Below are 25,380 nucleotides of genomic sequence, written 5' to 3'. Positions count from 1 at the left end.
GAGTCAGGAGATAGAACTACATTTCCCATCGTGCTCCGCGCTGCAGTGGCTGGCTCAGCTTTGTTTGCAGAGGGCTTGGCAGGAGCGGAGCACAGCCGGGTATTTAATATTTGTTTGAGTCGTTTGGCACCTGGGTGATTGCAGCTCTGGATGTGCAGGTAATGGCAGCGGGCAGCACCGGGACACTCTTCTCCTCTTATAACTCTGCATGCCACTTCCTAACTCTGTTCCTAAACTTCTGGCTTGTTGCTTCTTGGCTGCAAAGTTGTTAGGTTGTTGCTATGTCTGTTGACATTGCTGCCTGTCATCTGAAACAGAGGGGGTTTTATCTGACAAATTGTCTCATTTCTGCGACTTATGCATAAAAATGTCTCTTGATTGGCCTGGCATACATTGCACATGTGGATATTTGCAGACAATTTGCTACAATTTTTGACACTTGAAGGTTCAATATAATGCACACTATTTAAAGGGGTTGTCCATTTTAGATGACCACCTTTATTGATAGTTGGGGGTCTTGAATTTGGAGTATTACGGGAAGCGTGGGTATATTGGGGTAGATAGAGCCCATTGTGGTCATGGTTGTAGCAGCTACTCTTTGCAGGATTGGTGGGGTCCCCCCACCACCACACAAGGGGCCCCCCCCACACACACCTCACAAGGGCCCCTCCCCCCCACCTCACAAGGGTCTCCCCCCACCTCACAATGGACCCCCCGTGTGATGACTTATACGCTATACTAGGGCAGTGATTCCAAACCTGTGGCTTCTTTAGCTGTTGCGAAACTACAATTCTCCTCCTTTATCTGTCAGGGCATGCTGGGAGTTGTAGTTTTGCAACAGGTTGGATATCACTGTCCTAGGATGGTAGAAATCCCTTACACTAGGGGTAGGGAACCTTGGTTTTCCAGCTGTTGCAAAACTACAACTCCCATCATGCCTGGACAGCCAAAGCTTTGGCTGTCCAGGCATGATGGGAGTTGTAGTTTTGCAACAGCTGGAGAGACAAGGTTCCCTACCCCTGCCTTGTACAGTTATAGCGGCAGGTAGCAGTACGGTATAAATGTCTCCTGCCCCTCTGTCTTAAGGATAAGGACACGTTCTGTTCCTAAAACCTGAATTACAACATTTCTCTCCAACACCGCCTGAGTCCCATTGTGCGTCCTGTCCCTTTAAATATTCCTATGTACTGCAAGCGAAAAGTTACGTTAATCATGGTTATAAGGTTAATTTGACCACTTATTGGATTGCTTAAAGGGATCCTACCGCATTGAGAACACTACCAGATCTGCAGGCATCATGTTATAGAGCAGGAAGAGCTGAGCACATGATAGGTAGTACTATGGGAACAGATTTACTATAACTCCTCCTATAACTTGTAATTGTGCGTTTACACAGAGACGTGTATCTGACAGATTTTTGAAGCCAAAGCCAGGAATGGATATGAAAAGAGGCGAAATCTCAGTCTTTCCTTTATAACCTGTTCTGTTTATAGTCTGTTCCTGGCTTTGCCTTCAAAAATCTTAAAGGCTCTGTGTAAACGCACCATTAGTCCTACTGACTGACTGACACAGCCTTGCGCTAGACCTGTGCATACCGAGATAATTGTCAATCACTGATTAGGACCACCCATATGACTCCTACGCTCAGAATAAGTTTTAAATGTATAAATTACAAGTTAAAGGGCAACTTCAGCGAAAAATAACTGTTGCCAGAAAGTGCCAGAAATTTGTAATTTACTTCTGTTAAAAAAATCTCGAATCTTCCAGTACTTATCAGCTGCTGTATGTCCTACATATCTATGTCTATGATATACAGCAGCTGATAAGTACTGGAAGACTTGAGAATTTTTAATAGAAGTAAATTACAAATCTCTGGCACTTTCTGACACCAGTTAATTTGAAAGAATAAAAATTTTGATGGAGTACCCCTTTAATTCCATTCACCATCTTTTCTGTCAGACATCTGGTAGGGAGTGGTTTGAAATAAAATAACAGACAACCAATCCTTACTTTGTGATGATGTGCCCATATAGCCATGTGAGCACTGGGCCTGGCCATACACTACTGGGACCAGAAGTTATGGGAGTCAATGGGAACACCATTGTTGGAGCTCAGCAGGGACCACCAGAGTGGGGACACATGGGCGGAAGGGGATTCATCAGGGCAGTATCTTAATATTTTATGGTGTTTCCCACTTGGCCATTTTTCTCCATTCTGTGTAAATCTATTTAAAGGGGATTTATGAGTTAAAATAACCTATCCGCTATCGACAGTGTCAGATTTGACCCCTGGGATCCCCTGTGATCTTCAGGATGGGGGCCCTGAACATCTGTCAGTTCATATGTAGACATTATTGTTGACGTGTATTGGGATATTTCCACCCAAAATAAAAACATATATTTTATTATTATTATTTTTTTTTTTTATTTCCATTGACACTTTTTTGTTTTTTGGCAAGTTTGCGGTTTGCATACTAATGTAATACGTCTCCTTTTTTTCAGTGCTCGACGACATCAATATGGAATTAACCCTGTGCTTCCTGTAGAGCTCTGATACCCAAAAGAATATGCCAGAGATGATTTCTTCTCCAGATTTTAGCGGTGAACCTGACTTTATGGCGCAGTACATGTCTAACATTGCACGTGCCGGCGTCATTGTGAACTCTTCCTTCCCCAACCTGGAGTCGGGTGGAGATGTGCAGGTGCTGAGGCCGCCCAGTGCCCTGTCCGGGATGCGGGTCCCCACGCCCTTCTCCGGCAGCAGTAGCCTGCTAAGCGAGGACTCTTTTGAATCCCATAAATCACCACACCAAAAGCTGGACCATGCGGGACACAAAGACCCTGACTGGGAGGGTAGCAGGAGCCGACCACACAGCAGACCACTATTCAGACAGGAGGAGGTGTTACGAGAAGAACTGAATGATCCTCTGTTAAAAAAACTTGAACAGGTAAAACAGATGCGGATTTATTATTGGTTCACTATTCTTTAAAGGGAACCAATTAGCAGGATTGTGCTGATATAGTTCCATAGAGCTACTTTGCAGCTCCGGAGGCTGCCAGCCGCAGCTGCTTTACATTGGGGGGAGTAGTTTTATTCCACCACGCAAGGACAGGAGAGGGACGGAAACTAGTCATCTGGGTGGGGAGCCACCAGTGACTACTCACCGCTCTCTTATTGTCACTCATCTCCGCACTGACAGGCAGAGAGCTGTGACTAGACACGGGTGGCTCCCCGACTAGATGACTAGTTGCCGCCCCTCTCCCATCCTCACTTGGTGGAATAAAACTACTTTTTCCCCACTGTAGTAGATAGGGGGCCAAGCCGCAATATCATACACAGCCCGTGGACAAGTGAGGTGCTGATCTTTTTATCTAATTATAGACAATCCCTTTAATTTAGCTAGTCATAGCTCTTACTCATTGTGCAGTCATGTGGTGTGTACTGGAGGTTACGCATTGTAGAAACTATTGATTGATTGTTTTATTCTTTAGACAGTTGCTTAATGTGAAGCTATAAGTGTCTGAGTGTTTCTTAACCTGGCACTAAACATCTTATGTTGATGCAACAGTTGCCAAGGTCAATAGCCTGTGAATTTTGGAGGAGCACCAAACTTAACATGCTAGTTTATGAAACTTGATGATCCAGCATTAGACCATCAGTACCAGTGAGGGTCCATATCCTTGGCCTCCCAACGATCATCTGATTGAAGTGGCTGTGATGCTCGTCAAGCATAGCTCCACGCTTTTAGTAGTGGCTGTACCTGGTACTACAGCCTATTTTATTCATGACATGATGGGAATTGTAGTTTTGCAACATAATATATAGTATACAGAGATCTTGTAGCACTCCGATAATCCTTGAATCAGATGGCGTATATTGTTCAATAGTTAGAGGATGTACAATTGGGTACATCCTCTTTAATCTGACCCACGGATAGATTGGCGCTGACACAGGGAAGCCGGTGCCCCAGTTCGTTTTTCAAACCGCGGCCCGGTTCCCGTGTACGGCGCCGTTCTATGCACGGGTCCTGGGCCGGAGCTGAAGCACAGGAGGTGGGCCAACCTGCCCCCAGTGGGAGGGAATTCCCTCTTCTCTATGACGCGGCTTCATAAGAATCAATGGAGCCACATCATAGAGGGGAGGGAATTCCCTCCCACTGGGGGTGGGCCGTGTTTCGAAAATCGGACCGTGGCACCGACTTCCTCGTGATGGCACCATTCTATCCGTGGGTCAGGTTAAGGGTACGTTCACATGTACCGGATCCGCAGCGGATTTTCTGCTGCAGATCCGCAGCAGATTTCATCTAAATAACTGAACACAGCATCAAATCTGCTGCAGATCTGCTGCGGATCCTTTACATGTGAACACACCCTAAAGAGGATGTAGCTGATGGTACATCATCTTTAAGCATACAAAGGACATTTCAACGTCTTAATTGACGTCTTCTTCAAGCGAGCTTTAAAAAAGACGTTAACTGAGACGTTGAAACGTCGCTTGTATAATAAACACCGTTTGATTCACGGATTATCGGAGTGCTGCAAGATCTCTGTATACTATTTGACTGGAGAACAAGTCAGAATCTCCTATTTGGCGGCACCCACGACACCTAGCAGTGCTGCTCTCTTGTGGACTATATATCCCTTGTATCTTCTTGGGAGAAGTGGCATCAGAGGTATCTTAGGCCAAGTTTACACATTGCTTCATGGCTTGAGGAGAAAAAAAACTGCACTGTATTCTTAGTGGGTAATAGGAAAAAAAATCCTTGGAGATAAATTACGTACCTGATCACGAATTCCAAGGGGTTTCACCACAAACAGCAGTGCAGTTTTTTTTTTTTAGGGGATGGAGAAACAGACTTGTCATCTTATCCTGAGCATCCTTCTGACGTTATTTCAGTTTGCATTGAGAATTAGCAGAATAAGAAGCTAACTGGTTTATGAAAATACAACAAAAACTTTGGAAAATGATAATGGTTTTCCAGTTATGTTTATTGTGAGTGGAAAGCGTTGTTAAAAATCAAAGGGGACGTATTGAATATTTGTAGTGTGATTTGCATTGCTATATGGCCCCTTAAAGGGAACCTGTCACGCGGGCACAGAGCCCGCCCGACCCCCCACCTCAGCCCCCGGATACTGACTTTTTCCGCCGAGTCCTGCTCCTGGAGCCGGTCCTGGGATGAAGATATCAGCGCCCGAAGCCGTGTGCGCGCTGTATGCAAATTACCTGAGATGAGTTTGATTCCTATAGCGAATGAATGGAGCCGTCATTCTCCATGGGCATCGGACTCATCTCTGCAGCGCGTGCGCACGGCTTTGGGCGCTGATATCTTCATCCCAGGAGCGGAACTCGCCGGAAAGGTATCCGGGGGCTGCATCGGGGGGTTGGGCGGGCTCTGTGCCCGCGTCCCCGGTGACAGGTTCCCTTTAACAGTGACTTTTTGAACAAAAAAGTTTTTTGTTAAATAGTTTTTATTGATTTTGCTTCTTTTCTCACCTCTTTTTATTAAGTTAAAAAAACTTCAACAAAAACAGTGACAAAAGTGTCCATCAAACATAAACACAAACATAAATTTTGCTAGTACAAAGATGGAAATGAGACACAACTTGTCACTAAAGACATTACTTAAATATACATGTCCCCAACTATTTTGCCTCCCTCCCCTCTCACAGATGCAGGGCTGAACTGATATACATAAAATCTCAGTCTCTGGCCTAAGACTGGGAATTTTTAGGTGACCTTTAAAAATGTAAAAGGACTGAATAAGGTTTAGGAGGGAAGTGTTTTTTTTATTTTTTATTTTTAAAAACAACAACTCAAGAACAAGAGGACACAGTGAGAGGTTAGTTGGGGGAAAGATCTGAAGCAACGTGAGAAAATATTACTTTACTGAAAGAGTAGTAGATGCTTGAAACAAACGTCCAGCAGATGTGGTTGGTAAATCTACAATAACTGAATGTAACCTGCCTTGGATAAACATATATCTATCCTAAGTGAATAAGAAGGGAAATACTAAAAGGGCGGACTAGATAGACCAGAGGGCTTTTTCTGCCGACAATCTTTTTTATGTTTCTATCCCCATTGTCTGAAATCTAATAAAACCATCTATTCTGCAGTTTCCTGTAATAACTAGTTCCTACAAAGTAGAGCTCATGTCCTAGGCATAGGGGTGGTTCTCCCTCTCTTAAAGGAGAAGTCCAGCAATAATTTTTATGTAAGTATTGTATTGCCCCCCAAAAGTTATACAAATTACCAATATACAGTTATTACGGAAAATGCACATAAAGTGCTTTTTTTCCCTGCACTTACTACTGCATCAAGGCTTCACTTCCTGGATAACATGGTGATGTCACTTCCTGGATAACATGGTGATGTCACTTCCTGGATAACATGGTGATGTCACGACCCGACTCCCAGAGCTGTGCGGGCTGTGGCTGCTGGAGAGGATGATGGCAGGGGGACACTGAGGGACACAGGGCACTGGAGGGACACTGAGCATCCCTCTGCCATCATCCTCTCCAGCAGCCACAGCCTGCACAGCTCTGGGAGTCGGGTCGTGACATCACCATGTTATCCAGGAAGTGACATCACCATGTTATCCAGGAAGTGAAGCCTTGTTGCAGTAGCAAATGCAGGGAAAAAAGCTCTTTATAAGCATTTTCCGTAATAACTGTATATTGGTGAGTTGTATAACTTATGGGGGGCAATATAATACTTTAATAAAAATTTTCTCCGGACTTCTTCTTTAAGAGCAGGGGGAGCTAGGCCCGGACTATGAAGCCATCCTACCCACATCTTCTCTTAATTTTAGGAGTGTCACACTTTTTATAAGTAATATTTTTCTATTTGAATCAACCGAACATTTATTTATTTTTCATACTTAATACATGGCGAGCGATCTGAAGAGGCCAGCAGCTTACAGACAAGAGTATTTGAACTTGTGTAATTTGGCCGTCCATCTTTTGCGCGTCCATAATTATGCAATACCCTGCTAAACCTGACTTTCATATTAAATTCTATGTTTGCTTTGTAGCTAAAAGAGATACAGCAGCAGAAACAAGAGCAGCTGAAGCAGCAGCAGATGGAGCAGCTACAGAAGCTCATGGAGGAGCAGAAACAGCTGCTGAACCTGGTGACACGACAGCCAGGATACTCAGGTTTGTTTTAAAGGGATTGTCCATATGAAATAGAAAAGTTCATAAGCCTATTAAGACTACGTTGTACCTTTTCTGTGTTTTGGACCCACTCCTGGTTTTGGGCAATGATCAGGTAAACGAATATTCATTCCTGATCATTACCTAACATGGCCACCAGCGATCAGATGACACTTGACCAAACACTGGATTGTCAGCTGGTCACATATTTACTGAGACCTATCTCTCCTGAGCTCCCTATAATGACGTGTTGTAGAGAGGAGGGATAATTTGCTGGTAAACTCTTCTGGCGTTTGAAGTTCAACGTTTCCAAATGTAAAATATTGCACTTGGGGAGGAGGAATCCTCTATCCAAGTATCACATCGGCAGTACTGTGTTGGAAAAGACTTCAGAAGAGAAGGATTTAGGGACAGTGATTTCTGACAGCCTTAAAATGAGTCACCAGTGCAACCAGGCAGTGGGGAAAGCAAATCCTATGCTGGGCTGTATAGCTAGAGGTATAACCAGTAGGAAGAGGGAGATTGTGATCCCGCTGTATAGCGCTCTGGTGAGACCACATCTGGAATACTTTGTCCAGTACTGGAGACCTCATCTCAAAAAGGACATTGATAAAATAGAATGGGTCTAAAGACGGGCTACAAAAATGGTGGAGGGTGTGAAGCATAAACCATATCGGGAAAGACTTAAGGATTTGAATCTGTATAGTCTGGAGGAAAGAAGAGAAAGGGGGGACATGATTGAAACCTTTAAGTATGTTAATGGACTAAATAAGGTTCAGGAGGGAAGTGTTTTTAGTAAAAAACTGAGCTCAAGAACAAGAGGACACAGTGAGGTTAGTTGGGGGAAAGATCAGAAGCAAGGTGAGAAATTATTATTTGACTGAAAGAGTAGTAGATACCTGGAACAAACTTCCAGCAGAGGTGATTGGTAAATCTACAATAACAGAATTTCAACACGCCTGGGATAAACATACATCTATCCTAAGATAATAAGAAAGGAAATACTAAAAGGCCAGACTAGATGGACCCAGTGGTCTTCTTCTGCCGACAATCTTCTATGTTTCTATGCTTATCTCTCTGAGAACAAAAGGATCAGGCAGTTGAAATCCAGCATACCCGATCCTTCACTTCTCCAACACAGTTGGGAGGTGCCGATACACATTAGACAATGAAATCCATGGGTTTGGCCAACTTTCCTCTTATGTGTTTGGGAGGCTGAAGAATGATGATTTGTTCATATCCCTCTCGATAAATGAAAGGAAATAATCACCATTTCACTTCCTATATGATAGATCTGCCCTCTTTACAGGCAGTTTATCTGTCCAAGTCAAGACCCTTAAAGGGGTAGTGCGGCGCTAAACAATTATTCACTAAATAACACACATTACTAAGTTATACAACTTTGTAATGTATGTTATGTTAGTGAATGGCCCCCTTCCCCGTGTTTCCCCCCACCCACGCTAGACCCGGAAGTGTAGTGCTCTAAACTCACCCGATTCGCGTTGACCCCGGCCACCATTTTGGGGACAATGATGTCATCTTCGGGAGGCCGGCCAAACCGCACCAGCCCTCCTTCATGCCGCCCCCCCCTCTGTGGCATCATCAGCTGCTCAGCCGCGATTGTCTGAGCACAATCGGGGGGCCGGCATGTGGGACGGTCAGAGTGGTTCGGCTGGCCTCCCGAAGATGACATCATTGTCCCCAAGATGGTGGCCGGGGTCAACACGAATCAGGTGAGTATACAGCACTACACTTCCGGGGTTGGCGTGGGTGCGGGGGAAACACGGGGAAGGGCGCCGATCACTAACATAACATACATTACAAAGTTGTATAACTTTGTAATGTGTGTTATTTAGTGAATAATTGTTTAGTGCCGCACTACCCCTTTAAGGGTATCTGTCATTTGGACAAACATCTGACACACCGCTAAGTCCAAAAGATGGGTACTCTTTAAAAGGGTTTCTGGCTTTGGGGGTGTAGTGAACTCTGCTATGGCTAAAATGAAGGACAGAAGTGCGCTTGGCTTTTTTTTTTTTAAAGGGGCAGGTGCCATAAAGCAATCGCTCCATGTAGGCAAAACCATGTTAGCGATATGTTATCCCCTCCCCCTCATCTTGGAGGAATACATTGCGGTAGGACAGTGCTGGGGAGCGAGGTCAGATCACATCTTTTTTTGCTCTCTGGACAACCCCTTTAAGTCGATAACTAGACGTGCACTTTAAGCTACAAAGTTTACAGAATCTTTCTAACTTTCATGTAATTAATGTAAACATTGGCCATATAATGAAGCTGCACTGTAAGCCCTCCTGACCAGGCACATTCTCACATGTCTATTGACCATGCCGAACCACCAGGACATTTATAGTCTATGGGCAGTCGTCACGTGGATAATGGAGGATTAGCATACAGTTTATTCTTTCTTTAAGTCCAGAAATTACTACCTACACACAATGGAGAGTTTATTAAATTCCCATCAGTCTTTGTAGCCATTGTTATTCCCATTGTACCATTTGATGACGTACATTGTGCTTTAAAGTCACTACAAATGAACAGTATGCCTGAGGGCTGCAGTCAGTAGGTGGTTGACAGGCTCTAGCAGGATCTATAGGCTTATGTATAGATTAGCTGGATAGACCAGAGTGACTACAACTGTATACATGTGTTACTATGGTAAAGAGTGTGTGTATATAGCAAAAACCATTGTGGACAATACGTACACTGTAAAGTGCAGCATCACAAGTGTCACTGGCCACAAGATGGGGGGGGGGGGGGGAATTAATGCTTATACCAGAAAAAAATGGAGGGAAAAAAATATTTTAATTAATTTGAGAATAAATGAAAATGATTTGTTTGTCTCCAGTCATAACATTTTACATCCTTATGGTGCGTTCACACCTACAGGATCTGCAGCTGATTTTCTGCAGCAGATTTCATTTAAATAACTGAACACAGCATCAAATCTGCTGCAGATCCTGTAGGTGTGAACGCACCCTTAGGGTATGTTCACACTGAGTAAAACAGGCGGAATTCCGCTGCGGAACTTTCCACCGCAGAATCCCGTCTGTCTCAGTGTTCCATAGCCTGTCTATATGAGAGCGCGTTTGTCACATGTCACTTCTTTGAGAGGAGAGCGGCGGCTGCGAGGAGTGCACGCTGTCCCATAGACGGGCTATGGGACACTGAGGCAGGCTGGATGTCTGCCGCGGAATTCAGCTGTTTTACTTAGTGTGAACATACCCTTTATAGAAACCCTTAAAATTAGCATCTTGATTTGCCAGCATCCTGTTAAAGGGGTTATCCAGTATTAGAAAAACAGCACCTCTCCTGACCTCCGTTTGGGTTTTGCAGCTCAGTTCCATTGAAGTAAATGAAGCTAAATTGTAATTCCACACACAACCTGAGGAGAGGGGTAGTGCTGTTTTTGCAAGAAATTTGCTGTTTTTCCTAATCCTAGATACCATCTTTAAGGGCCACTATGAGTTCAACATATTGATATTTAGGAAGGACTTTGTCAAGACTGGCATGCCATCCTTTTTTTGAGTGGAAAAGCTTCAAATTTGTCCTAGTTTGCAAAAAAAATAAAATAAATTAAGGCTTTTTGTGTGATTTATTTAATTTAGTCTCCTGTACACTGGACAGCCCAGAGGTAATCAGTGATGCTGTATCTAGTGCAGCTGCCATTCTCTATACTGGCTCTGCACTGCACCCAGTGTTCTGTACAGGAGCAGGGACTCTTGTATTTGATAGGAGTCCCTGCTTCTCTATATACATTGCATGGCCATTGGTAGGGCCAATAAGGCAATGACTGTCTTATTCACCAAGTTGGATTTGGGGACATTTACTCCTCTCCAGTCCTTGCATCTCGGCCCTCCACTTCCAGGTCCATGCTGACACAGGCCAATTACTTTCTAAGAACTTGATGGAGATGGGATTTGTTGCTGGGGTATGTGCTAAGTGGAGTTAGAGGGCCAAAAAGCGAGGGTTGTCATAACGTTTATTACATCCCTGAACACTGTAATTTGTAGCCAGTGGCTTATTATGATGAAGTATCTCCAGTTGTTACTATAAACCATCCTCCTTTACAGAACTCGAGCAGCAGAACCTCATGTCTGGACACCATAGCAGCTCTGTGTCCCAAAAGCACTTGTCACGCCTCATGTCTCCGGTCAGTGGTAACATCCCCAGAGACTCCCCATACATGAGGCAGGATATGCTCACCAAGGACAGAACCCCATCTCGGCCGCCGTCTGTATCTGTACGAGAGCTTATTCCAGAAAAGTCCAAAAGCCTAGAAGAGTTGTTGAATGAGGAGGACACCGAAGATTATTCCGGTATGTAATATTAAAAGGGTTATCCAGACTTAAGGCCCTATTACACGGGACGATTATCGTGCGAAAAATCGTTATATCGTTCGAATTTAAACGATAATCGCTCTGTGTAATTGCAGGCAACGATCGACAGATCGTTAGTACAGTATGTCGTTGATCGTTGATTTAGATCTAAACCTAAAATTATCGTTAATCGTTCGCTGTAATTCCACGTTCGTTCAAGTTCCACGTTTTTCACTAATCATTCAGTGTAATAGTAAATTGCCCATTGTTTTCCTGAGATCAGAAGGAATAAACGATCATAATAATGATCGCAATAACTATCGTATCTAACGACTATCGTTCTGTGTAATACGGTGAACGATTTTAGGTTAACGATAAACAATCACGGTTGCGATCGTTTATCATTAGTCGTTAAAAATCGCTGAGTGTAATAGTACCCTTAGAAAACATCGCTACTTTCTTCCAGATACGGCACCACTCTTGTCCTCCGTTTGGATGTAGTTTTTGCAGTTGCATTAAAGTGAATGGAGCTGAATTGTAATATTGTATGTAACCTGAGGACGGGGGTGATGCTGTTTCTATGAAAAAAATTTTACAAAAAAAAAAGTAACTTTTTTCTAAGGCTATGTTCACACAACGTGAACTTAAGTACCGGCCGGGTGATCCTTCCGGCCGCGGAGCTCTGATGCGGGCGCATTAGCGCGCACGCATCAGAGCTTCCCATAGCCCACAGTGAAGCAAGCGGCCAGAGCCGCTCACTTCACTGTGTGAACTGACATGTCAGTTTTTTCCTGCGCCGCATGGGATCCCGGCCGGAGCGCATACGATGTGTGTACGCTCCAGCCGGGATCCCATTGAAAATAAGGCTATGTTCCACCCCTCAAAACCACGGCCGTAGTTCTGCGGCGAGAATTACGGCTGTAGTTTTACGTAGTGTGAACATAGCCTAATACTGGAAAACCCCTTTAAGTCCACCACTATGCTTGGGGCATTGTCCCAGCTTGACAGCCAGCTAATGTTTGTGGAGGTTGTATGTATTTGTGTATATATATGTAATATAGTTTATTACTATAGGTGATGAATATGAAACAGAAGATTCTTCACATGGACAGGATTGCTCCAAGGTGCTGCGGGAGCCGTCTAGTAAGAACAATGTGGAGGACAGGTGAGTGCTTTATTTCCTGGGAAGGGTGTAAAGCTGATATAATGAACACGATGTATCTGCCATTCTTTCTTCCTTTCATGGTTGTTAGGGTCCCACCTGTCTGATTATCTGCACATATGGTGCGGGGCACAAGGTGGGGTCAAAACTCAGTCAGATGGGATTTTTCCAACAACAAATTGTACTCCGGAGGATGACACAGAGCTATGATTAATGTGACTGTGTCCTGAAGCACAGCTGTAATACGACACTATGAAAATGCCGCCCTCCAGACTGAGGGTTAATTATAATAAAGGAGCCGGATCGTGTTCCAACACTAATTATAAATCGAGGATCAAAGCGGAAGCAAAACTGATAATGGAAAGAACATTACAGTTTCCGCAAATAAGTGTTGTCCTTCTTGTAAGGAAAAGTGATTAAATTTTCTCATAGTCTTCAAGATGTATGCTTACTGGAATTAGATTGTCGTCTACCAGTGGATATAAAATTTAGTCCTGATCCTGTGGCACAAAGGTGCAGAATAGGCCAGCCCATCTCCTCTTTTTCACCAAGGAGGGTAGGCGTAGCCCTGGACTTTTGCTGTGTGGGGGAACGCCCCCTGGGCACTAGAGCCTCATTTACATATTAAAGCAGACCTGTCAGCAGCCTGATTGTTAACAAAGAACTAGATAAATTAAAAGATGGAATCATCTCTATCTGTTCTATAGGCCTATTGTGTCCAGCATCAAGGAAAGAAAGAAATCGTTTGAAGAGTTCTTGGAGGAACAGATGAGGATTGAAGAGCAAAGACTTAAACAAACCAGTCTGCAACAGGTAACTTCTATTGAACCTGTACCACTTGGTAATAAACCAGCTTCTTCTTTTGACTACTCTGACTTCTTACAGGCTCATTTGATCACTGGGATAGAATTACAGGAGATTATAAAGGGTAAATTGAGGTGTGACACAACACCCATCATTCTTATTTGGACTTACTGTTACCCAATCCACTGTTATGTATGTTTTGGGTATTATGCTGTATACCTACTATTGCTATTACACTCTGTACAATGGGGCCTAGAATAACTGACCATAGTAGTAATGGGGACTCAAAATGATCTGCATTTTGAATACAAAGTCTAGTGTTTACAAAGTCGGCTACCGTACTAAAGTTTATATATGTATGGGAAAGTGCCAGTCCTGGTGCACAAGCATAGCATATCCATCGACCTTTACATACCCAACAGTGGCCAGAAGTATGTCATTATGGCCTCAGTATGGCAGAGTGCCACTTACACCTATATATTTACATGGCTGTATATTCTCATATGCTAATATGTACAGGAGCAGGAACTCAAGTCAAAAAGACAGTAGTCCTTGTTCCTGTACACTGAGGAGTGAGGCATATACTTTGTGTTCAATTGCCCAGAGAACTGTGTACTGTGTGTAGTTTAGACAGTATACAACATTGCTGCCTACCTTTTAGATGGCTACACACATTGGCTGCCAGCAAAGGTTAATTGATCGTACAGTTCGTGCCTTGCTGCTAATTGTACGGGAGCAGGGACTCCTTCTATTTCCTTCTAATGCTGCGTTTACACGAAACGATATATTGGCCCGATCGTACGATTAGCGATGTCGGATTTACGATTTTTTTTTTTCATAACGATCAGCGTTTAAACGGTACGATATATCGTATGGAAATTCGCACTGCGATCGTTTTGCGATCGTTTAAGCCTATCTCACACATTGGTTAAATCGGCGAACGACTGTTCACACGGAACGATTTGCAAATTTTTTGCGTACGATGAACGACGATTTGATAACCTGTTGAAAGATCAAAATGTACGATTTATCGTGCGTCGTTCGATCGTTCGCTGCGTTTACACGTACGATTTTCGTTCGAATTCGACCGTTATCGCGCAAATTCGCACGATAATCGTTACGTGTAAACGCACCATAAGAGTCCATGCTCCTTTACATAATTTGCTAAACAATTTGCTTATCTCAAACAGTGAACTTAAAGGGGTTGCCCAGGAATAATTCATACTTGGCCATACCTGTCCCATTCGCCCGCGGCTTCCAGATCCTGGGCCTCCAGCCCTGTGCCACTGTCATTGTTTTGAAAGTCTATGCTGAGTGTCTATTTCCTATGGGAACGGGGCGTCATTGAATGTTATAAAAACGTGGATCACAGGACGCGGCACAGAGGGGGCGTCCTGTGATTCGGCAGTGGGATGTGGCCATGTTTGTGTAGCGCTGGATAAACCCTTTAAAATGTACAAATGTTAATAATTCTCCTTTTTTATGCTGAAGGCCATTGAGGAACAGTCAAAGAGTAAACCTGCAGTTAAAAGACCCTTTCTGCGTAGAGGGGAAGGAATTGCCAGATTTAAAACTGCACCACCAAAACGAAGTAAACCTCAGGAGAACGCAGCAGTTCCTCAGAAGGTCCCAGAAGTCACTATTCCCCAGAAAGTGGAAAAAGTTCATTTTCAAAGGAAAACTGCATCATTGAGTAAAGATCAGACGCCTGAGAACAGTGCAGGAGCACCAAAAGTGACAGCAGTACCTGCAAGGGAGAGGAACGAGTCAACCCAGAAGAAAGCCGTCCTGAAAAACCACAACTTGAAGCATAGTGTCTCCTCGGCCACAGCACCCGGGCAGCTCGATGATAAAACCACCGTCAGTGGGAGAAGCTCTGTTACACTGGAGAGAAAAGGTATGCTAGAACCCGATAAAGAAAATATGGACAACACAAAGTCAGATGAAACCAGCAGTAAAGGAGGCAATAAGGTCAGTGATGGAGGTGCAAAAGTAGCCAACCCGGCAGAGTTGTCTTTTGAAGTTTCCTTCCAGAAACGGACGTTGAATTGGGAGAAGGAGAAACAAAAGGAACATTTTGAACTAGATGAGTTTTTGCTTCTGGAGCAAGCGGCAGAGGACCTCTCCTTTTCCAGCAACTCTTCCTTTGTCCAGAAACTCCTTGATCAGAATTTTCAGACTGACAGCCGACGGTTGTCTTCTACTCCGGTAAAATTGGCAGACAAGAACCAGGAAAAAATAAGTAACACTGCGAGGAATACAAACGGAGGAAAACTCTATCAGAGAATGGATATGCAGAGGCCATTGTCAAGGAATGCTTCTAGTCTTGGACTTCCTGAACAAAGTGGGAAAAACTCTTTGGAGTTACATAGGACTAGTGAAGAAGCCAAAAAATCTCAGATTTCTGACCCTGTGTCAAGTGAAGGGGATTATGCATCTTCAGGGGATGAACACAGTAACTCTGTTTCAAGTGAAAATGGAGATGATAGTGACGGTAGCGTCAAGGGTGATGGCCCTAACACTGAAGGATCTAAGGGTCCTGCTAAAAGACATAACAGGGACAGTAAGGGCAGGGATTTTGATCTAGACTTATCAGATGGAGAAGACGATAGTAAAGAGAAAACACTATTGGCAGAAAACAGTAAAGTGTCTTTGAAAAATGATGAAGATGATGATAGCTCTTCATCCTCGGACTCAAGTCAAATGGTGTTTGACGATGAACGGACTTGGGATGACCTGGGTAATGTGCAGAGCTTGAAGGGGGTTTATCAAAGTCATTTTGCTACTAAGCAGTTTATTCCATCTGAGTATACGAGCAGCAGTCCTACAGATGCCTCGGACAAGGCCGTCACAAGGAAGGTGGCATCGAAAAAAGGAGACCAGCTCAGAGCTGCTACGCCTAGTGCTCCAGACCATGCCCCAGCCTCCGAGCTCATGATGAGACTGTTTCCCGCTCTGAAGCCCAAAGCGAAGCCAGAGGCATTGAGTGTAACTAAACCTGTGGCAAGTCAAGAAGGACCAGGTAAGGAAATCTGAACTGATTTAAGTACTTTATAGAAAGTGGATGAGTGGAGACAAACCTGATTATCATTCAGTATTGGAAAGGCCAAGTAACGTTTTAACATTTTCTTCAGCAATGGATAATATAAGACATGATAATGGATAATGAAGAAAATTATAATTATTTTCCTGATTGATAAAATTGATGGCCTGTCGAAAGGATAGGCTAGCATTGTCTGAGTGTGAACAACTGATGGGCACCGGCAAACATTGATGGCCTATCAATGTATTGAACCCGAAAAACTCCTTTATTGTCCAATTTATTGTAAAAAAAATTGTTAAAACTTCACTTGGCTTTTTAACCCCCTCAGGACCGGGCTAATTTTCGTTTTTGCGTTTTCGTTTTTTTCTTCCTTGTGCTTAAAAGGCCATAGCACTTGCATTTTTACACCTACAGACCCACATGAGCCCTTATTTTTTGCATCACTAATTGTACTTTGCAATGACAGGCTGAATTTTTGCATAAAATATGCTGCGAAATCAGAAAAAAAATTATATGCGCGGTGAAGTTGAAAAAAACCACACAATTCTTTTTCTTTGGGGGGGTCTGCGTTTTTACGCCGTGTGTCTTATGGAAAAACTGACATGTTGTGTATGTTCCTCAAGTCCTTTACGATTACAACAATATGTAACATGTATAACTTATTGTATCTGATGGCCTGTAAAAAATTCAAACCATGGTTAACGTGGTTCCTTAAAATCGCTCTATTCCCAGGCTTATAACGCTTTTATCCTTTGGTCTATGGGGCTGTGTGAGGTGTCATTTTTTGCGCCATGATGTTTACTTTCTATCGGTACCTTGATTGCGCACTTTTTTGCACTTACGCCATTTACCGTACGAGATCAAGAATGTGATAAGTTATTTTGGGCGATTACGCACACGGCGATACCAAACATGTTTATTTTTTTATTTATAAAATGGTAAAAGGGGGGTGATTCTGACTTTTATTAGGGGAGGGGGCTTTTTATTATTAATGACACTTTATTTTTAACTTTTACACTTATACTAGAAGTCCCCCTCTCATTCAGATCTATGCTGCATAGATATACAGCATAGATCGATGAGATCGCCACTCGATTGCTTCCGGTTGCTGCAGCCGGAAGCAACCGAATGCCGAGCCGGGATCAGCGCCATTACAGCGCAGACCCCGGCCGGCACCAGTCACAGAGATCGCTCCTCTGTGACAACGTCACGGGGGAGCAATCTCCCCACTAGACACTAGGGATAAGCTGCTCTGAAGTCTTCAGATGCAGCTGTCAACTTAATTAGCGGGCACGGCGATCGGGCCGTGCCCGCTAATAGCCGCGGTCCCGTGCTGCATGCGGCACCCGGGACCGCGGCGGTTCAGAGCGGGGTCGCCGCGCGGCCCCGCTCTGAACGCCCCCACCCGCGCAAGGCCGTACAGTTACGTCCTTGTGCGAAAAAGGGGTTAATACACACCAATAGTCTTGCTTTACTCCATTAAATAAATAATATCTATTAATATCTATTCACTTCAATGGGAGCTTGAGCTGCAGTAACCCAGTACTGCCACTACACAGTGAATGGAACCATCTGCTTTTGGCCACGTTCACCATGTATATGCGAAGCCATAGCTCCTGCTGATCAGACATCGATGACCTATCCTGATGATAGGCCGTCAGTGTTCTAAACATGGAAAACCCTTTAAAGGTGCCAATATACAACATTAGCTGTCAGCTGAATACTCCCATGACAGCCATTTCTCCCAACCATGGTTACCCATTGTATATACCTTTAATTTTCTTGACTCATAAATGGCAGTGCCCACCTGCTTCTTTTATGCCGTAAAGCACTGACTACTCTCACTGTTTTCCAGGAGACGCTCTGCGATCTCAACTTCTGAAGGAAAAATTAGTTGAATTAGAAACGGAAATTGAAAGATTTAAGATGGAAAATGCCTCCCTGGCAAGACTACGCGAAGACAAGGAGAAAACGCTAGAGACTCTGAGGTTTGATATGTTACTAAATTATAATTCATTTATGCAGTCTTTCTTTAGTCGGAGAGGTCCAGCTCCCAGCATGCTTACTCATCAACTGTTTATAGGGGAGATGACATTAGAACATTGTACCATCTTCAAGGTGCGCTTGCAGTCAACATACTTTTTGTAGTAGTGGTACAAGGAACTGCGCTGTGGCCCCTTTAGTCAGCCGATCGAGGGGGATGCAAGGAGTTAGACCTCCACTGATCTAATATCTACAGGCCATCTTGAAGATAGGCCATCAGTTTTCACAGGCTGGATAACCCCTTTACATATGTATATTGCTCTGGCACAAGAGGCACCGTATGCTATTTTTTCTCTTAATTTGTACGAACATTTATGTTTTCTTAACAGAAAAGAAGTTTCAGACTTTGAGCAGCAGAAAGCTAAAGAACTGGCCAGGATAGAGGAGTACAAAAAAGAAGAAATGAAGAAGCTCCAAAAAGAGCGCAAGGTGTTTGAGAAATACGCTAGTGCTGCACGAGCCATACCAGACAAGAAGGAACGGGAGGAAATCCAGGTGAGGACTATGCAGTCCACTCCTCATATAATCCATCATTGGTAGATATTCCAGATTAGTTCTCTTTTACACAGTCCATTCTTTTAGATGTTCACACCAATACACTCTACCATAATACAGTATGTAGTTTACTCTCTGGGCTACATTCAGATGTAAAATGTGTATTTTCATGTCCCAAGACTTTAAAGCAACAGGTCAAAGACTTACAAGAAGAGCTAAAGAAAAAGGAGACAAAATGGTCAACTACCCACGTACGGCTCCGAAACCAGATAGAAACCTTGTTGAAGGAAAATGGGGAACTGCGGGAAGAAATCAAGTTTATGGAGAAAGTTCGGGTAGAGACATGGAAGAAAGCGGAGGCTGTGGAAAGCAGAAAGAAGACAAGTGAACCTCCAACTATTCCGCTGAAGAGATCGGAATCTGTAGTAAGTGACCCAGTCCCAGCAATAACTAAGGGCCCTGTAGGACCTATATAAGCTATCAGCTATCTCGGTGATTGGGCTAGTTTACAAGGCTTGATCACTTGTGTGGCCAATGATCACTCAATCATTTGTGCTGGCTTTCTGGCAATCATCCATGTGCCGCTCATGCCATTGTTACGTGAAGATAAATGTAGGCAATGGCTGATTTTAATTTTTTTTTAATTTTTTACTATGTCAGAAGGCCGGATCAGCTGATAATCTCCTTATATATTAGGACCTCTAATACTGATAAATATTACGACTACATAGAACCTCTTGGTTTTGCAGTCATAATATGGCATGTGTAAATGTATATGTGACCATACTTTACCTCTGTATGCCTTCGATTTCCTAGAGGGTTTTTAGGTCAGATTTCCGAGTGCAGTGATGTATCTTTGTTGGCACCACTGTGGTTTATTCTATGGGGCCATAAAGACCCTGCGTGCATGGTGCTTTTCAGGCATCATAACCCTCTTATCTTCATTTTTAGAGTCCCATGCACATGTTAAAACAGAGAAGAACATCAGCGCCTGAACCAGAAAAGAGCACAAGGATTCAAAGAAGCCAATCTCCTATTAAAGGTATGCTGAAATAGAGACTGATAAATTATCAAAAATCATAAAGTTTCATCCCATATTCAATCATCATGGGTTTAAAGGGAACCAATCGGCACAATTGTGCTGATTAGGTTCCCAGCAGCCCATAATAGATGTGTTAAGGAATCTCCTTACCATGTCCTGGGTTACTCCTTTGGTCTTTTAACAGGTTCTAATGGGCCTCCCTGCCTGTCAATCACTGCCACAGGACAGAGAGCCGTGACTAGTTCCTGGCCCTCTCCCTGCCTTGTGCACGGCAGTATAAGAAGGTACCAAAGGAGAAACCCAGGACATGGTAGGGGGGTTCTTACCACATCTTTCATGCACTGCTGGAAACCTAATCATCCCAATTGTGCTGATTGGCTGACTTTAATATGTTTTTAATTTTGTGGTGTTTTTAATTTTGTGGTGTTTTTTTTTCTTTCTAAGGATTATCTTCCAGAAGTTTCAGACAGATGTCTCTCAGCGACTCCAGTAATTCTGAAGTATCGAAAACCAAAGCAACAGAGCCTGTGACCAGCACTACTCCGCAGGTAAGGGAATTATCAGAAATCACATCTGCCTTGTACAAGTATAAATCTTATAGGTCCTTTGGTTGCTGCATGCACCCATTTTCCCCAGAAGTTCAGAGTATACTGCGGTGTACTTCAGACTTCTCTCTACTCTGGACAGTCCTTGAAGCCAGACAAGAGGCCTATCTTTTGTAAGTAGCCCTACACATTAGACTTGGCAAAGCTTTAGCTGTCCAGACATGATGGGAATTGTAGCTTTGCAACAGCTAGGGGGGCTGCAATTTCCCACCCCGTGATTTATTGTGCATGGCCACCGTAGGCCATTTTGACATGTACAGAATCTGCAGCAAATTTCGCACTGCAATCCTTTGTTCTGTCATTTTCTATGGCTTCACGTACGTGCAGCAGATCTTTCATTCTGCTGCAAGTATGTAAAGCCCCTATCAGCAGGTTCTCCCCAGAGAACCTTATGATATGCCGCAGTAGCTGTGTCCCTCAGTAATATATGGCCATTAGTTTCACCCCTCTCCTCCCCCGCATTGCTTCTAAAATCACTAAATGCTCTTATGCAAATTACTTGCTTAAGAGCATTTAGGGCGTTGCTCTGGGCCGTTGCATGCATTCCTTATCCCTGCAGAACACGGAACGTGTGAATGCGGCCTTAGTTTTCATAGACCTGTGCTTAGCTGATTGCCATGGGCTCCGGAAAGTATTGCAGATGTCAGTAATGACTGGTTACTTATTTCTTTGCAGGTTCCTGACAAGGTGCAACCTACGGAGCCAAAAAATGACAATTCCCCAGTAAAAGATAATGATGATGTCCAGGGAGAAATTACATATCCAGATGGAAAGGTGACATGACCAATTCTTTTACTGTAGTAGTGTATTATAAGCGTATGTTTATAAGGCTTATTGTACTTCTGGTGGGCTCTTAGGGAGATACTGTGATGATAATTAGGACATTGTATTGCTTATGCTTTATGGCCGCCTTTTTTTTTTTTGTTAAAATCACTAAACAGTATTAGTAAATGACTTTTCCTCTCTCTGCAGATGGAGCGGATTCTAAGAAATGGCTGTCATGTCATTTTATTTCCAAATGGGACACGTAAAGAAGTCAGTCCTGATGGGAAGTCTACTACGGTGACCTTCTTCAATGGGGATGTGAAGCAAGTGATGGCAGATCAGAGAGTGGTAGGTGTCTGATAGCTCTATGGCTGTGTGGTACATTTGGCATCCTTTTTGCTTCTCTTCTCAATTTCATTTTTATCCTTGGCTTAGATTTATTATTACGCTGATGCCCAGACTACGCACACAACGTACCCCGATGGACTTGAAATACTTCAGTTTTCCAATGGACAGATAGGTTGGTGAACATTTTTCTAAGAAATTACCTATAATGGTGAAGACATTTAGAGGGAAAGGTGCACATTAAAAAACAGCTAATCTAGTGTTTGACAGTCTGATGAATGAACATATATTGGGAAATAAGGTAATGTTACAAACTTGGGGGTCTTTCATGATTTTGATACAGACTGTTAGGGTGCCTTTACAAAGCTAGGAACAGACTATAAAGAGAGAATAGTTCATAAATAATTTCTCCCCTTTTTAAATACATTTCTGGCTTTTGATTCAAAAATCTTCAGATAAATCTCTATGTAAAGGCACTCTTAGCCCGAAGTCCTGTCCAGTGCCCATTCTGTAACAGACTTCCTGTTCCAGTGTACAGGACACTCTAGCCAGGAATTCAGCCAAATCTCTCTCCCTCTATACATAAACATTGTCAGGTACTGCACATATTCACTTGAATAGAAAAAAAAAAATCTGCAATACCTGCCACTGACAACATAAGGTTCGTTTTTTTTGGAGGAACATTGTATGTCCCTTTTGTGGCCGCCTACACAGGTTTTGCATTCCATTTCTTTACAGAGATTTTCCTGACTGCTTCATTATGTTCTCTGCCTCCCAGTTTATTCAAAATAGCGAAGATTCTTTACTTGTGTCCCCTACTGCTGTCAAATCTTGTGGTTCTCTTCTTCCCCCTTCCAATGTTGTTTTATTCCTGTGGGCACAAAACTTCATTGGAAGAAGTCATTGCACCAGAAGTTAGATTATACTAAAATGTAGAAGCTTGAAATGATGTTAAAATCCTGATTCATTTTGTAAAATTTTCCCTCTATTTAGAAAAACATTTTCCCGATGGAAAGAAAGAGATAACATTTCCAGATCAAACAATAAAAAATCTTTACCGTGATGGAAGAGAGGAGAGCATCTTCCCTGATGGAACTATTATAACCACTCATCCGTAAGTTATATCTTTGTATGTATGGTTGCACAATGCACACCGTCATACAAATATTTCTGTCACAACTTTTATTTGCACAAGCTGCTCTGACCAGGCCGGTGTCTAAGTTTTCCTTATAGTGCATGGGCCATGCAAGACTTTTTACTAACATTTTCTCAGAGATGTAAATTTTCCAAATGGCAGTCTTGCGACATGCGTTGGACAGGGTTAATTTTTGTGAATAGATGTTGAGGGCATTTGAGATTTTCAGTTATTGGTTAAAGGGGTTGGTCACTTTATAGTAAAATTGTTCAGTGGCTAGTAGAGTTTTGACTTTGTAAATGTACTCCGTGTACCTTACAGAACTAAAATCAGCCTCCCCTTCTCCAGGCTGTGCTATCCTGCGGTAAGTCTGTTCATAAGATGGATGACATTGAGGAATATGAGTTCATACCCTGCCATCTACAGGCAGTGATGGACACAGAGGGTGGGGCATGGTCACATGCTCCTCCTTGTCGGCCATCTTATAGACAGATTCGCCACAGAGCAGGGCAGCATAGCCTGGAGAAGGGAGTGAGTTTAGCTCTGAGGTACACAGGGAGCTGCAGTGAGTACACTTGCTAATACTGTACACTGAGCAATTTTACCATAAAGTGTCCAACCCCTTCAAGCAATTGCACAATTAGTGTGAAGGTTCTACAATTTAAAGGAGATTTAATTACTCTTATAATCAAAAATGGGTAAGGCTACATTCACACATCCATTGTTCTCGCAATTGTGGACAGAACATAGGACCAATGGTATTCAATGGCCCTGTTTAGACGGCCGTACGGGGCTGCAATCCATGCCACAAAAAAAAAAAAAAAAAAAAAAAAAAAAAAAAGACATGCTGTAATGCGGTCCGCATTTTGCGTCCCGGATCGCTGTGGGAATGTAGTGCTCTGTGAAGCACGGAGCACTACAGATCCACCGGTAGTGTGAATATAGCCTAAAGTTCCTGGTCCCCACACCTATGTCGACATCAAAGGTTCCCTCCTGCTTGCGAAACAAAAAATAAATTCAAAACTCTTTACTTTGTTAGGAGTTGTAAACAATTCTCATTAAAGCGACTCTGTACCCACAATCTGATTCCCCCCCCCCCCCCAAACCGATTGTACCTTCGGATAGCTGCTTTTAATCTGTCCTGGGGTCCGTTTGGCAGGTGATGCAATTATTGTCCTAAAAAACAACTTTTAAACTTGCAGCCCCGTGCCAAACTGGCATTGCTTAGAATATCTGTGCCCTAACTTTGCAACACCCCTCTGTCCCTCCTCATCATTAGGAATGCCCCTAGAAATTTTTCTCCTGTCTGAACATTGCACAGGTGCCTTAACGATCCAGCCCATGTGCAGTGCTGACACAGGTGATGAATAGTAGAAAATCTGCCTGGAGCATTCATAATGATGAGGAGGAATAGAGAGGGTGTGCCAGCCTAACACATACAAAATCTAGGCCATGCCCGTTGGGCACGGGGCTGCAAGTTTAAAAGTTGTTTTTAGGACAATAACTGCATCACCTGCCAAACGGACCCCAGGACAGATCTTGGATTAAAAGGAGCTATCCGAAGGTACAAGCGGTTTTAAAGTCAATGGTAATGTTGCAGATTGCACAGAACAGCAGATTTTGCAGATGCAAGCAGGTCAGAGGGAATCCTGATCTCAAGATAGGTGTGGGACTAACAACTAGGGGACATTTATGGCATACACATAGAATATGGAAACATTCATCACCATCCAGTGGCTAAATAATAAATCCATATGCTGCCTGACTTTGTATTGATTGTTTCCCATTTCCTGACACATACCACTATTTTTGTATATGTTTTTAGAGATGGGACCAAAGTAATAGAATTTGACAATGGACAGCGTGAATTTCACACGGCTCAGTATAAAAGGCGGGAATATCCAGATGGTACGGTCAAAACTGTATACACCAATGGCCAACAGGAAACCAAATATGCTTCTGGAAGGGTCAGGGTTAAAGACAAAGATGGCAATGTTATCATGGACACTAAGGTGTGAAGTGGCAGCTATGAAGAATTGTTAACCTTATTTATGTCATTATTTATGTTTGCGCTCACCCTGTATATATGTTTTGTAAAAGCAGAACGTCACATGATGTACTTACTGTATATATGAGCTGTACATATGCATTTTTATTTTTTTAATGAACATGTAAAATACATTTAATATAATAAAAACAAGATATGGAGTGTGACTGCTTATTGTGAAGATGTGTAGAGATGAGCTAATTTACAGTTCAAACAAAGTAAATTGCTTTGTTAGCTCGTCAATCTGCTTATCAGCCAGCTGCATTTGAAGTCCGTGCTGCTCCGCCCTGGAGAAGCTTCGAAGGACTGGATCCAGCTTTTCTAGGCACCAGGGTGAAGCGCCATGGACTTTGTATCAGCCTGCTGCTTTTAGAGTTAAAGCAATTTGCTTTATTTGTACTGTTGTGTGTGT

General features: G+C 43.1%; 1 protein-coding gene across 1 annotated transcript; it reads left to right on the top strand.

Moving 5' to 3' along the window:
* The first annotated feature begins 60 nt into the window (after positions 1 to 60).
* CPAP (centrosome assembly and centriole elongation protein) lies at positions 61 to 25,124 on the top strand. Its single transcript, XM_069969789.1, has 17 exons — positions 61 to 158; positions 2,502 to 2,947; positions 7,031 to 7,154; positions 11,237 to 11,482; positions 12,557 to 12,647; positions 13,352 to 13,457; positions 14,940 to 16,470; positions 18,347 to 18,479; positions 18,864 to 19,029; positions 19,209 to 19,454; positions 19,981 to 20,071; positions 20,516 to 20,619; positions 21,352 to 21,450; positions 21,649 to 21,789; positions 21,877 to 21,961; positions 22,780 to 22,900; positions 24,747 to 25,124. Exons 2-17 carry the CDS (start codon positions 2,567 to 2,569, stop codon positions 24,937 to 24,939), a joined length of 3,858 nt encoding a protein of 1,285 aa, XP_069825890.1. The 5' UTR covers positions 61 to 158; positions 2,502 to 2,566; the 3' UTR covers positions 24,940 to 25,124.
* The last annotated feature ends 256 nt before the right edge of the window (positions 25,125 to 25,380 follow it).

This window comes from Dendropsophus ebraccatus, chromosome 5 (assembly GCF_027789765.1).
Source record: "Dendropsophus ebraccatus isolate aDenEbr1 chromosome 5, aDenEbr1.pat, whole genome shotgun sequence".
Lineage (NCBI taxonomy): Eukaryota > Metazoa > Chordata > Amphibia > Anura > Hylidae > Dendropsophus > Dendropsophus ebraccatus.
Note: the sequence above shows the minus strand (reverse complement) of the source record. Positions and strands in the feature narration are given on the sequence as shown.

What these genes read in the sequence shown, in the direction of transcription:
- CPAP (XM_069969789.1), top strand. Translation starts at nt 2,567, where the DNA reads ATGCCAGAGATGATTTCTTCTCCAGATTTTAGCGGTGAACCTGACTTT. An exon ending in ACGACAGCCAGGATACTCAG is followed by an intron (nt 7,155 to 11,236) that starts GTTTGTTTTAAA and finishes CCTCCTTTACAG; the next exon opens with AACTCGAGCAGCAGAACCTC. An exon ending in AAAACGCTAGAGACTCTGAG is followed by an intron (nt 18,480 to 18,863) that starts GTTTGATATGTT and finishes TTTTCTTAACAG; the next exon opens with AAAAGAAGTTTCAGACTTTG.